This window comes from Octopus sinensis, linkage group LG1 (assembly GCF_006345805.1).
Source record: "Octopus sinensis linkage group LG1, ASM634580v1, whole genome shotgun sequence".
Lineage (NCBI taxonomy): Eukaryota > Metazoa > Mollusca > Cephalopoda > Octopoda > Octopodidae > Octopus > Octopus sinensis.
The window spans coordinates 213,360,583-213,375,832 of record NC_042997.1 but is presented as its reverse complement, the minus strand read 5'-3'; the positions used below and the strand labels follow the sequence as shown (position 1 = coordinate 213,375,832).

General features: G+C 34.7%; 1 protein-coding gene across 1 annotated transcript; it reads right to left on the bottom strand.

Moving 5' to 3' along the window:
- Positions 1-3,076: 3,076 nt before the first annotated feature.
- Positions 3,077-11,579, bottom strand: LOC115216498. Its single transcript, XM_029785930.2, has 2 exons — positions 11,443-11,579; positions 3,077-5,320 (listed from the first exon to the last, which is right to left on the bottom strand). Exon 2 carries the CDS (start codon positions 4,825-4,827, stop codon positions 3,118-3,120), a length of 1,710 nt encoding a protein of 569 aa, XP_029641790.1. The 5' UTR covers positions 4,828-5,320; positions 11,443-11,579; the 3' UTR covers positions 3,077-3,117.
- Positions 11,580-15,250: the final 3,671 nt, after the last annotated feature.

The window sequence follows — 15,250 nt, the reverse complement described above, 5'->3', positions numbered from 1 at the left end:
TTATCAATATAGTGGGTATATTAAACAAGGCATTAAGTATTAGACATCCATTTCACCCGAAACATGGATGGGCACCCACCCGACACACCTATCACCCTAGAAAGCAAACTCTTCACATATACCAACCTGGAAATTCTACCTGTACGTATTTTCACTAGACTTTTGCTGTCTTGTTGCTATGTTGGATACTGTAGGTCTAAAGAATATAACACTTGATGAATCCCTCACTGATTTCTCTTGAGGTTTCGCTCTTTTCCACAGCATCCACAGAATGGCTGTGAAATTTTTCATCTCCAATAATAGAGCAGTCGCTATATTTTTCCCCCTACTAGCTATTTTAGCAAAGGACGTGGTACAAAGGACGTCGTTTGTTTGGATTTTTACACAATAGGCCATTCTTAGCAAGTTGCTTCCAAAAAGTTATACTTTTTCCAAGGTTGTCTTGTGCGTGTTTTTGTATCTTTTGTTTGGTCCACATTGTGATCAAGAACCAAATGTTACTTTTGCGAAGATCTCTCTGGAAAGAGTGAAGTCGGGCATGTGCGCTACATGTTCACTCTACGGCAGTTAGAATTCGCTCATAAAGCATACACGCTTGGTATGTTAGCTCTGTCGATAACACTTTTATTTGGAGCTTTATTGTCCTCTGATGTTAAGAACTTTTCGCAGGTGTGTCAGGTGAAAGTGGTTACATTTTTTAGCATGTCTGGTAAACTGTCCAGATTTCACAAGCATCCTGTAGTCTAGTCCCCACAGCATCCACAGAGTGGCCGTGAAAATTTTCACCTCCAATAAGAGAGCGGTTGCTATATTTTATCCCCTATCAGCTATTTTACCAAAGGACGTGGTGCTAATTAACCACACAGGTATCTAATACCTGGTTATCGAATACGATTAGTAAGATCGGCTGCAAAGGAGCTATATTACTGTATGCTTTGATTGATACACACACGCGCACAAAAAAGCGGAAATGGATAGAGATTAATAAGCCATAGTGTCCAGAGGAATGGGTTTCGAGAAGAAAGTCAAACAACGTTCAAGTAGATATCCAAATGAATTCTTTATTTGATTCGAAACGAAATAAACAAAAATCTGAATTAAATTAGGCAGAAAGATAAGATTAAGCAATCAAATATTCTTTGAGATTATACATTTAAATGGCTTGCGTGGGGGTGGGGGTGGATACAGGATAGTTGTAACAGGTATTTCTAGGTCAACAGGCGTCATCAGCACGACAGTACGATTGTTAGCTCACACGAACAGGGCAAATAAAAAATAACAAAAATACAGATTATTTTGGGACAATTGTTTCCTGTTCGTGTGAGCTAACAATCGTACTGACTTTCATGGGAAACATGTATTTTTGTGGTTGAAACCTTTTGGATTTACTAGTGCTAGAGTGAGCCATATAGTGACCACTCTCTTATATTTATTTTTGTATAAAATATTATAATATATTATAAAATATTATAATAATCCAGGTTTCTCGGGGCACTGGGCCACTTGGTGTTGAATAGATATACTATTAAATTAGTATCTAATTCTCTCACCCTTATTAATTAATTATAATTATGCTACATTTATTTCTAAATGTAGTATTTGTTTCCGTGAAAGTTTGGCGCGCTGTTGGTAGGGGCATTTGAATTATAACGTCGGATGTAATCAATTGAACCACACGTGTATTTATCGTTATGGTAAAATCTGGCGTGTGATTGAGTGGATTTCATCCAGATAGTTTTGGCTGAGGAGCTACAAGTGGATTTTTTGTGAGTAAAATTACATTTAATTCATTAATAGCGAAACAATTGTCCCAAAATAATCTGTATTTTTGTTATTTTTTATTTGCCCTGTTCGTGTGAGCTAACAATCGTACTGACTTTCATGGGAAACATGTATTTTTGTGGTTGAAACCTTTTGGATTTACTAGTGCTAGAGTGAGCCATATAGTGACCACTCTCTTATATATATATATATATATATATATATATATATATATATATATCATTCAACTACGGTAACAGTTGAATAATATTCTTAACGTAGCTTTTTTTGTCACATTCAGCGTCTTCTAAGCAACCTCACTAATTCAGTTTTAAACGAAATCAAATTTAGTTTCCTGAATTATGCTTGACACGTGATTAGCTACATTTAGATAAGCTGCAGTAGAACCAAAGTTAAGACAAAGAATGTATAGGCCAAACTGGTTGACTGATGAGTAGTAACAGAAGGCTGCGTCTTCGTATCACGTCGGGGCCATCAATTTATGTAGTGGGAATATATATTCAGTTCCAGGTGCTGATATGGCTACGTGTATGTTATTACAAGATTTCATAGAGAGATCATGAATAAATTCAAGAACAATATTTACTACGTAAAAATGTATTTTATTTAATGGTCGTTGATGATACGTAATCAAAATGTAGAATCTAGTTGAATGAAATAATCTATGCAAGACAGATCAGAGATAGGAAATATGGAAATAACAGCTACGTGGTGATTTTCAGTCATGTGGCGTAGAGAAACAGACGGACATAGCAATGACGTGAATGGCTCTAAGTCTAATCGACTGAGAAGTGAAAGCAGGGTTAGCAAGCTGTTTTTATTAATGGAACGCTAGATATTCTAGAAACTTCCAAGAGAAACATTAAGCTTCTTGAATAATAAAGAATCCGCTTTCATAGCACAGATGTTTCCAGAACCTCAGTGAAGGGAGACGACTCTATAAACCTTCTTGCAAGGGACATCATTCAACTATTTAGCTACATAGACCACTACATATATATATACATATATGAGAGAGTGAGAGGGGAGGAGGGAGCTGAGTGTCGTTGTGACTGTGAGAATGTCCTGAACCAGCAATATTAATATTATTATTATTATATTATTATTATATTATTATTATATTATTATTATTATTATTATTATATTATTATTATTATTATTATTATTATTATTATTATTATTATTATTATTATTATTATTATTATTATTATTATTATTATTATTATTATTATTATTATTATCATCATCATCATCATCATCATCATTATTATATTATACACTGTAGTTAATAATCCATAAAACACTCTGAAGTACCTTTGATTTTATTAAAGAATATCAAATAACTGGATTAACGTCTCCGGCATATACATTAATTCTTTCGATAATTTTATCTAACATGGTTATTGTTAACCTACGATTTGTATTTATTATAGACAACAATTTAGGTATCATAGACGTCATCAATATCAAAGTAATCCTTGTGAACGCTGATAAGTTCAAGTCTTCTCGACTTATTATATTGTTACAAGCAAAGAAAAAAGATACGATTAGAAACAGTTTTATAATGGATTTACCAATCTCGTATCTCAATGGAAAATGATGGTAAACAATTGTCTTGAACAGCTTAGCGTTTATGAATTCCTCTCCATAGCTTGACTGAACCAAACTTGGACAAACAGTTTTGGTGAGTTTTATAGACTGAACTATTATTGAGTTATACTGCTTTATGATGGCGTTCACAATTGCAACGGTATACACGAAAAACATGGCAACAAACCATACGTCCCCGACATTATCAGGTTCAGCAAGAACTGCAACAGCTATCGTAAATATGCTGTAGCATAAGATGTGGAAACTTGTAAGAAATATATAGATTGTAACGAGAGTCCATAAAAAATACAATGGAAGCAATAGACAAGTAAAAAATACAGCAGTAATCTTAAAAATACGAGAATTATTCGTACAGAGTGAGAATATATAAACTTTAGAATAACTGAAAGGTAAAGTTAAAATCAGATACATAATTGGGATTCCATAATAAACGAGGCACAGAAATAATTCGCAGACAGAAAATACAGCAAATAAAATTGTAATGGAAACAAAGAGCCAAAGTGTAATGAATCGCCAGAAAATATTTCTCCTGTAGTAATATAACCAAATTTTCTTTATACGGTTAATCGAAGTATAAATTATTAGATACCAGAAATTTGGGTTTAGAGCCAGAGAAACATTAAATTTCATTACTGCATAGAGTAGATCATAATCCTGTAGTGTAGAAACATTTAAATTGCCATACTTCTCTAATAATCTCTTATTTTGAATGAGAAACGTGAAAGTGGATCCTTGATGTAATGTATTATAAGCGACAGTCTCACTTGCTCGACTGGGAAGAACGAAGAGGATAAAATAGAAACATACGTAACAGATTAACCACACAAAGGGACCACCAAACCAGCCATCAGTATTCTCATAACTTTCTGGGATTCCTAATATTAAGGCGCGATGTCCCAATGGTATACCATCCTGGTAAAGAATTTCTATTGTTTCATATAAAAAGAAGTAATGCATCAAAAGATCCAGGAAAATTATTGAAAGAGAAGATAGAATAAAAAAGAATCTTCTTAATTTTGAGGCCAAGAAAGTGGAATGATGAAAGCAAAATAACCAAGACAGAAAATGAGGGAAATTGTGAGTATTATGGTTTTCGTTGATCCATTCTAATTTGTATGGCAATGTGTTTTGATGGGGAAATGAAGGTGATATCGTTAGTGAAAGAACACTAATAATTAAGGGAAAATATGCCCATACAACAGTTCCGACGATATTTGCATAATTGAGAAACATACTATTTTCCATGATATTTCCAGAACAAATCGATTTTGGGTGATAAACATAGCTTTCATTTTTATAGAGTTTACAGCAATAGTTCTTCACCAACTCTCTATTTAAACCGATTCTTCTGTTAGCTTTTAATGACTCAGGGCTGTTCTTCTTCATGTCCTGAGATAAATTTATTAGAAAACACATGTAACCAGATTCTCCCATTTTTAATGTATCGATCACTGAGATTTTCTTCAATTCCTGGAAAATCAAATGTATTAAATCATATCTCTGAATATTTTCTTTCCCACAATTTATATCGATATCAACCCTTGGAGTAGCAATGTAAGCTCCTAATAAATTCAAAGAGTAAATTTAAAAATCATAATAGAAATTCTTATACGCTATTAAACCATCTGGTTCGTCTGGAATCCAGGTAAATTGTCTCGCGTTTGCGAAATAATCCATTCGTACGGGTTTCAGAAGGTCATCAAGTTTTTTATCGGATAAATGGACATCGAAATTGAAAACCCTTTTGTCTGATCTTACTAAACTAGATAAAATCTTATGAACATTGGGAGAAATCTTAATTTCACAGTTATTTCCAAGTTCCTTCGCTTCTATGTTTAGTGATATTAGAACGACAATAAAAGTAATCACAAGGAAAAGTGAACTGCTTGTTGTTATCGTCATCTGCATGGCAGCCATATTTCGTTTTCTGTAAGAGAAAAACAAGATAGATAAAAGTCATAAAATATTGAAGATTCATTTTAGTTTCGTTATTTTGTAAATATTTGAAATAAAGAGTATTTACTTAAAAATGAATGTAAATCTATTTTATTATTTATTTACTAGAAAAACAAATGTGGCCAGCGGAGCAGAGGTCATATTGTATTTTGTGCTTTGCAAGTTCCTATTTTAGTTGTAATATTTCGTAATTTGAACTCGAATGAATTTTTGTGAATTTCCCGGCTGCAAGAAATAAGAGATTTTTTATGACTCGAATTTAGGAATGTAAATTATTGTATCAAAATGTGTATAACTTGAGATGAATCTTAACCTGATCATATCTGAACTGAGACCGCACATGCAGGAATCTAGATAATGTGTGTAATTTAAAAGAAAGTTGTTTCTTATTGAGTAGAACAAGGCAGGCGGATGAACTCATAAATGCTACAAAGGTTTTATAAGCTCCATTAAAATTATTCGGAGATGTGTATAGTCTTTGATTCCATAATGTCGTCATTCAATGTAAATGCATTCTAAACTATGCCACGCGTGTTGAAGATTTCATAAATAAACCCTTGAATCTTTCCAGCACAGATTTTGCGTGCCCGATTTTCCTTACAAGCCATGGGTTGTCCTTAAGTAATGGTAGAATGATCAAAGACTAATGAACTATAATCGAATTTAAAGCAACATTATTGAAAATCGAATTCTTAACCAGACAGCTATATCTAACGGTGATTCTGAAATTTTATTTTCGTTTCTTTATTTGGATCGGACTCCTCAGTCACCAAATTTATCAAATTTTTATAAACTAGAAAGAAGAGGAAACGTTGTGTATCCATTTCCGTAAGTATAAACTCTAAGTAGAAAGGGAATTTCTGGACACCTGTAAAAAATTGGAAAAGTCAAGAAAACAGATAGGTTTGTTCTACATCAACTGAACGAGATTTGAAAACAAAAAAAAAAAAAACAGAAGCCTCTAAATGTGCTTCTTATTGCTTTCCCGACTAGAAAAAGACCATTTTTGGATCAAATCCTTCCTTGTGATGACAAATGGAAACTCATTGACAACAGCAGAACAGGACAGTGATTAAATGCAGGAGAGTCACCTAAACGCACCATTGCACCCTAAAAAGTTGGTTGTCATTGTATGGTCGTCCGCGAAGGGAGTTATTCATTATTCATATTTGCAACAAGGGAAAACGGTAACAACATCGTATTGCTAGGAAATTGATTGTATGCGTGAGAATTTGAAAAAGAAGCAACCCAGAATAGTGAAGAGAGATGGCCCAATTTTGCTCCACGACATTGCACGTGCTCACTCTCCACAAGCTACGGTCCAAATGTTGCAAATCCTGAATTATGAGATTTTGCAGCATTCTCTGATATCTCTCCAACTAATCATCACTTATTTAAGCATATTGCCTATTTCATAAACAATAAAACATTCGTAAAGAGAGAAGAGGTGATTGAAGCATTCGGACAGTTTAACAGCAAATGATGGATTCCCTTTTTAAAGATGGAAAATATGACATAGACAAAACTTTGGTAAATGAACAGGGATCATACTTTGATTAAATGAATCAGTTCTCCAACATTTCTGAAACATTTTATTGTTAGCTTTTAAATACGACAATTCATGTAAAACAACCTAATATTAAGCTAGGAACTTTTCCATTTGAACGGCAGATCGAGAAATTAATTTTTTGTAACTAAATACTTTCAAACTTCGGAATCTGGTAGAATGTGTCATATTAAACATATTTTACTCTTAGCTTTTTGCAGAAAAGTTTATATTTACGAAGTTATTTCGTGAAATGAACAGGTCATCTCTTAGGTAGGCCATTCTTTCAGTGTTCTCTGCATGTGATCTCCTCAGGACTATGTGTGGCAGCTAATAGCGTTGTCTGTTCTCTGTCTCACAGCTCTGGCGCTCTGCCTTGGGTGCTTGAGATGTGGTGCTTTTATAGCGAGAAAAATCAGATCAGAGAGACAACTCGAAAGGCTAGAATCTCTGCAGAAGGTCAGTTCTTGGCGACGTCTCGATTGGTCAGAACCGTGGCATTGGATGTAGTGATTCCTGCTACACATACATACATACATACATACATACATACATACATACATACATACATACATACATACATACGTACATACATACATGTGCCGAGCAATTTTTAATCAACAAAACTGAGGTGTCAGAGGTACGAGAGCATAGGAGGAAGTTAGTTTCATTGTGGCTACATTACAAGAAAACCTTTCACTGTGTTCCCTACTCATGGATCCAGAAACCCTTCAACTTGCTAAAGTTCCAGTGATAATAGTCAAACCTATAGCTGATCTGACTTCATCATGGGCCACCATCTTAAGATTAAACTCAAAGAGTGACTGTATTATCACTGATAGAATACAGTGTCTCAAAGGCATATTCCAAGGGAACAGCCTTCTGTGATCTTTATATTTCCTGTAAACCCCATGTCATTCATGTTAAAGAAGTCTGTAGGATATCTCACTGGTTCACAGGGAAACAAAAGTATCAGAATTACACACTGTTTCTTTGTGACTGACCTAAAACGTTATGCAAAGAATATGCATGAGATGAAAAAGAGCCTTGAGCTAGTTACGACATCCTCAAAGGATGTAGGGTTAGATTTTGGTCAGGATAAATGTTGTTATATAGTTGTGAAAAGGAGGAATGCTATAAACTAGACTAGTAGCATCTCCGTCAATAATTTGAATGTTTCCCCTGTATCTGGTATCTAGGGGTGGATGAAAATATATCTTACAATGGCACCTGTAACAAAACACGTGTCACTAAAGAATATTACAGCCGAATTAAGAAAATTTGGACCTCACATCTATCTGCATTCAATAAAACACAATGTGTTTGCAGTGTCAGTACCCGTACCAATATTTGAGATGCTTGATTGGACGTTTGATGAGATCCTAGCAATTTGTGTGAAAACCCGAAAAATATGAACAACAAAACATAATTTCCACATAAACAGTGACGTAGATAGCCTCTACCTGAAAGGAAAACAAGTGGCAGAGGTTTAACATCGATCCAAAATGCCTTTGGATGTCACATCATATCCTTTCGGCAACATCTTTTAACCGCCAAGTGTCGAAATGCATCCCTTGACCAAGTTTGCATACATGAGGCTGATAACATCATAAGACTTGAGCAGCATTCCTTGTCTGAGAACCTAAAGTACATACTCACACGACTCTACCGCAGCGTCTCATCAGATGAAAGGATGAGCCTGTGTAAGCAGACGACCATGCATAGATATGATAGTAGAAAGCTTTGTGATGATAGTAGCATCGATCATCAAAGCAGTTTATCATGGACCAATAGCCGGATTACTACCTCGCACTTTGAAGGATATGCATTTGTTATCGAGGAACAGGAAATATCAACCAAGTACCTGGTGAACAAAGGAGATGGAGATACAGAAAAAGCATTCAAATGTGGCAAACGATGCAGACTTTGTGGAGTTCACACTGAAGATATCACCCACATCATAAGCAGTTGTCCGAAAATGTCATCACGGTATTATCTACCGATGAGACATGATGTTGTAACTAGGACACTCTATAATGAAATCCGTGGTAAGCATAATCCCAAGAAGAAAGAAAAAAGAATCCACAATATGGTAGATGCCATAGCCACTCATAATAAAAAGGAATACCGGTGGAATGTGCCAGTGAAGACCTCAGTAAAATATAGGAACAACAGACCTGATATAATGATTTGGGATAGAGAAGAGAAACTGTGCACAGTTGTGGAAATTAGCTGCCCAGCGGATGTTAACATAAAGCGGTAGATCAGTGAAAGAGAGAAAACCTCTGCTGAACTATTGAGAAATATGCAGTTGCTCTATCCAGATTACAAGTTCAGGTTTATACCTGTAATTATTGGGGCACAGGGATATATAACACACTGCCTAAATACCAATTTTGAGAAATTAGGCTTCTCAAAACCAGAAAGGAGAAAGCTAATTCGAAGATTACAGATCCAATCCATCACTGGAACTGTAAAAATCTGTAAAACTTTCCAGAAGTTTATCATTTAAATATATATGAGTATGTCTAGATATGTAACTATATGCATGAGAAAACATAAAAACATACAAAAATACAGATCTTCACACACAACATTCATACATACGTACATACATAAATAAATACATACATACATGCACACATACATGCATATCTACATAAATAAATACATACATACATACATACATTCATACACACATACAAAACATCCTGTTGCTATTGTTCAATTTCTATTGAAAGAGCCTTGGATCTAGGTTACAAACCGGTTCTTGCTCTATTGGCAAGGAATCTTGAAATAAAACTGAACAATGACATACATACATACATACATACATACATACATACATACATACATACATACATACATACATACATTCATGCATGCATGCATGCATGCATGCATGCATACATACATACAGACAGACAGACAGACAGACAGACAGATTGGCTTGAAGTGACATGTCACGTATTTAGTATGGAAGACTATTTATGGGAGATACGATGAATACTATCTCCATCTTTGAATCCCTGTTAAATAACTGGTTAATCTTCAGAAGAATTAACTGAAGGAGCCTTTTATTAAAGATTGTATTGATTTTCGACTGAAACTTGAATTTAGCATGCAGAGATTTACTACAAACAACATGGCTGGACACAACATCAACAACAACACAACCAAGGAACAGAACAAAAACAACAGCTCAACAGATAAACAGATTCTTTCTAGCTGTAGTTAGAGAAGAAACCGTAACCACAAAACTCATTTTGTTTTCTTGGATTTATGAATTGAGGACAGATTTATTAATTGTTATAGAAGAGCTAAACAAAACCCCGTCGTTGGATGTTTGATCAGATTGGAACTGTACATGGACGATCCGCATCCACAACTAAATTATTTCACAGCGAAACAATTACGCCAACAAGCAACGTTTGTGGGACGTAGGAAGGAAGTTTGTAGCCGAACGGAACAAAACCTTGAAATATCGGGAACTGACATTGAACTGTCTCTTCCAACTTATGGCGTTTGAGATGTTTGAAGGAAGTGAACCGCTAACAACGAAGTTCTTGTCATCGTTGGCAGCTCGCTTAACCGAGGCGTCGGGTGATGCCTGTGATGGCGTTTGGCTTTTCCGACGCCTTAGCCTCGCCTTCGATCCTGATAATGTTACGACTTTCTGGCTTACATCAGTTTGTTCCGTTGGGCCTTGTCGTGTGCGACCAACTGAATCAATTGGTGCTGCATTGATGGTTTTTCTCTCGTTCTTTCTTTTACGTTTCTCTTATTTTTCCGATGTTCTCTTTTCTTTGTCTTTCTTTTGTAAAAAAATTAAATATAGAATAATCAGGACTATTGTTTAAAATACACAGTTTCAGTATAATTTTGAATGAAGGATATATTTTGGGAAAGATCTGGAATTAAGCTTCTCTCAAACAATATAAACGAAAACGTGGACGATTTTGGAACCCCTATGTGGTTTCGCAGTTAATAACATTACAACAAATACTATACAGCCTACCAGCTAAACTACGTCACAAGCTAAAATAACTGACCATTGTCCCTCTACTATGACTATGGCAAATAGCAGGCACAACCGCAACGGTTATTATAGAAGTTGTAATAGTAGTGACAGTAGTCAGGGGAGGAGTTATGAACATCACAGAAACTTCTTCCCGAGAAGACAGAGACTTCTTCTGGAAGAAAAGTTGTTAAACAACAAAAATAACAATAACAAACAGGAAAGGAAAGGCAACAGCATTTATAGGGATTCCAACCCCAGAGAGAAAAAAAGAAAACCCGATTGATTCATGGTCTATCCTCAGACAGACACCTCGTCTCACTGTGAACTCCTCCAAAGAAAACAAAATACTAAAAACAACAGCCAAATATCTCTCAAATCCTTCCTTCAATTCTTAGAAAGGAAATACATTGGTGGACAATGCATATGAATAGAGAGGGTGGTGGTCAAGGTTAGAATGTCTTGTATCATGGATCTACTCCCACAACACTGACATGTTGCTAAACCAAGAAAATAATAATTCTCTTACCTTTTGCGAGTCTCTCGATTTCAATGATATACGTACAACAAATACTGGGAAACAAAAAGTAAGCCAATTTCTTAAAAGCATCAATAATACTTCTCAACCAACAAAACAACCTTCCTCTGAGCTTTCCTGATCAAAACAGAACCCAAGTTGTGGTAGACAGACTGTATTATCAGAACTATGCCTGAACCGGAGTAAACTATTTCTTGTGTGTGTGAAATATATAAATATATGCGTAAAATTGTAAATCTATATCTGTAAAGAATGCATTAACATCATTCATGCGGATAACCCAGTTTTATACATGCATGCACAGTAACCTGAGAAGCTTTAGTCACCCCTGCACATTTAAATAGGCTTATTACTTTTAGTAAATTGGATTTTCCAAAATGTTATTTTTAACACTAGAAAACTCAAAAAATATTGTCTGTGTAAGCACTTCTCTTGACAGTCATGTCCAAATTCATCTTCAGATGCCAAATAAAAATGACAAAGAAGAAGCATGAGAAACGAGCTCAGATTGAAATTTGGTAAAAGAATGGAGAAATGTGTGAGTAAGACAGCAGCTGATTGGTCTGTAACTCCATCAACTGTTTCAAGAATTCAGAAAAGAATGGAAGAAGGTTCATAAAGAAGGCTTCACCTACAAGAAGTAACCGAGAATGTTCCCTGATATCAAACTCAGCCAACCTAAAGTTAATACATCAGAAATTATGATACTGGATTCTCTGTACACAGGAAATGTATGGGATAGTCACGGGAGGAATGTCTCTTATGAAAGACCAGCTTAATCTGAAGCTAAAGAGAATCAACAATCTTATTAAGATCTCCCATGTATCTGATGCAACTAAATCCATTCACTAACAGCTTATCTCCTTCTAATCATTATCACTACCGACTGATAAGTTCGCAAAATATGCCACACAGTGAAGAATCTTCTTTTATATATAAGTGTTTGTGTGTCCATATATATAATATATATATATATATATAATATATATATATATATATATATATATATATATATATATTTATACATATGTATAAAAAGTACAAACTGGGACAAAAACGCAAAACATTTTGATGACGACACTAAAAACGCGGACGTGACATTCGAGACCTTCACTCTTCAGTCAAGAACCGGATCATCCTCGCAATTTCGGCTGATTAATCCGCATTAGATTCCTTGGAAGAAAGCTTCGAATATATACAAAACAAGGACATAAAAACGGACGATGTTACACGAATATGAATACAAAAATAATACGTGAAAACAATAATAATAATACGTAAAAACAATAATAATAATATTAATAACAATAACAGGACATCACGAACAGGCGTCTTTCGACTAGGACGAATTAAGCTCAGCTGGCGTGTTAGGAATGTGCCTTGGGGCTAAGAAAAAAATGTTGGTGTTACCATAATAATAATAATAATTATTATTATTATTATTATTATTATTATTATTATTATTATTATTATTATTATCATTATCAATATCATCATTCTTATTATTATTATTATTCAGTAGTTTTATTTTTTATAGCGTGCTTTCACTTCACTACCGAGCGCAGCTCTGTGTGCCTTGGGTATGTGCTGTGATTTGTTGTGATGCTCTGATGGTTATTGTATGGAAAGTGTTCTGCGTAGGATGTGTGCAAGTGCCTAGTAGTGCAATTATTATTATATTATTATTATTATTATTATTATTATTATTATTATTATATTATTATTATTATTATTATTATTATTATTATTAGTGCAATTTTCTGTATGTTATATGTGTTTGTAACTCCTGGTGTTTTTGTTATGTATTTGTCTGAATATTTTTTTATCATGCCTAATGCACCTACTATGATAGGAATTGTTTCTGTTTTTAGATTCCACATTCTGGTTACCTCTATTTCCAGGTCTTTGTATTTTGAAAGTTTCTCCATTTCTTTTAGAGACACGTTGTCATCTGCCGGTATTGATACATCAATTAGAAAGCCTTTTTTTCTTCATGATCTCTGACAACTATATCTGGTCTGTTGGCCTTAATTTCTCTATCTGTGTGTATCGGCATATCCCAGAGTATGGTTGCTTTCTCGTTTTATGTGACCTTTTCTGGTGTGTGCCTATACCATCTTTTTTCTGTTGTTATTCCATAATGTTGACATAGCTTCCAGTGTATGTAGGTTCCAACTCTGTCATGTCTGTGAATATATTCCTTCTTAGCCAGGACTGGGCAGCCAGAGATAATATGATTTATTGTTTCTTGTCTATCTCCACATATTCTGCAGTTACTTGTTATATTTCTTTTCATTACATGTTTTTGATAATTTCTGGTATTATTATTATTATTATTATTATTATTATTATTATTATTATTATTATTATTATTATTATTATTGAGTGAGCGAGCAGTGCACGTCATCAAAGTAACACTGGGGTAAAGTATACGAAGCCCAGTATACCCATCATGACTATCCGTCTGACAAGGGTACACAACGTACACGCATCACAACCACATGTGCGCAACATGGTAATCTCATATCAACATTAACAACGTATGACCTTGCAGGTGGGGCTCAGTTAGAATTTTCTTCAGGTCGAGTAACCCATCCCGCTCAAAAGCTGCCTGAATAAGGTTTGTTTAAGGATGATGAACGAAATACCCATGTTTCTAAGGGTGAATTATCCAAATCTCAAAGAATCCCTCTCTACACTACTTCTCGTGATCAGAGAAGCACATATCGTCAGCCACTAAGGGGCATACCCAACTGGGTAAGGTCAAGCAACCGACAAGTAAATCTGTGGTATTGAGCAGAATATTTGCTGTAGCCCCTCTTCTATACCAAGGCAAATCAATGTACATGATAACACTTGCAATCAGTTAAGATCAGAAGCCATTGAAGCCACTGCGTGTTACTGCATCAGGGCATTTATTATTATTATTATTATTATTATTATTATTATTATTATATTATTATTATTATTATTATTATTATCATTCGATTTTGGTTTTGGTTTGCAAGATTCTTTATGTGAGTTTGTGTGTTGAAGCATATTCTGTTGTGTCTAGGGAGAATCATTTTGTTTTTGTGCCTTATAATGTAACACACTCACCGGTGAAATTTCCACTTATTTCTTGTTTTTATTTTCCTCAAATATTCGTTGTGTCTGGCAACATTTTCAATAGTCTTAACTCTGTCCGTTAATTACACTGCGTTCCTCTTTGTTTGTTTGTGCGCATGTGTGTGTGGGTGCCTATGTATGTATGTGTGTATGCATGTGTGTGTATGCATGTGTGTGTATGTATATATGTTAAAAAGATAGCGTTAATATCGAAAAGATAGTGTCTTCTACTATAGCTTCTGTCCGACCGAAGACTTCTGGGTGAATTTGGTGGACGGAAACTGAAAGGAACCCGCCGTATATGTATGTATGTCATTATTCAGTTTATATAAAGTTTTCTTACCAATAGACCAAGCCTAGATTCGAATTCCAAAAACATCAACAGGGTATTTTAGTATGTATGTATGTATGTATGTATGTATGTATGTATGTATGTATGTATGTATGTATGTATGTATGTATGTATGTATGTATACGTGCTGATTTGTATGTTTTGTTTTGTGTATGTATTCTCATGCATATCTAGACATGTACATAAATATTTAAATGATAAACCGCTGAAGAGTTTTACAATGTTTTACAGTTCCAGTGATGGATTGGATCTGTAGTTTTCGAATTAGCTTTCCCCTTTCTGGTTTTGAGAAGCCTAATTTCTCAAGATTTGTATTTAGGCAGTGTGTTAGATATCCCT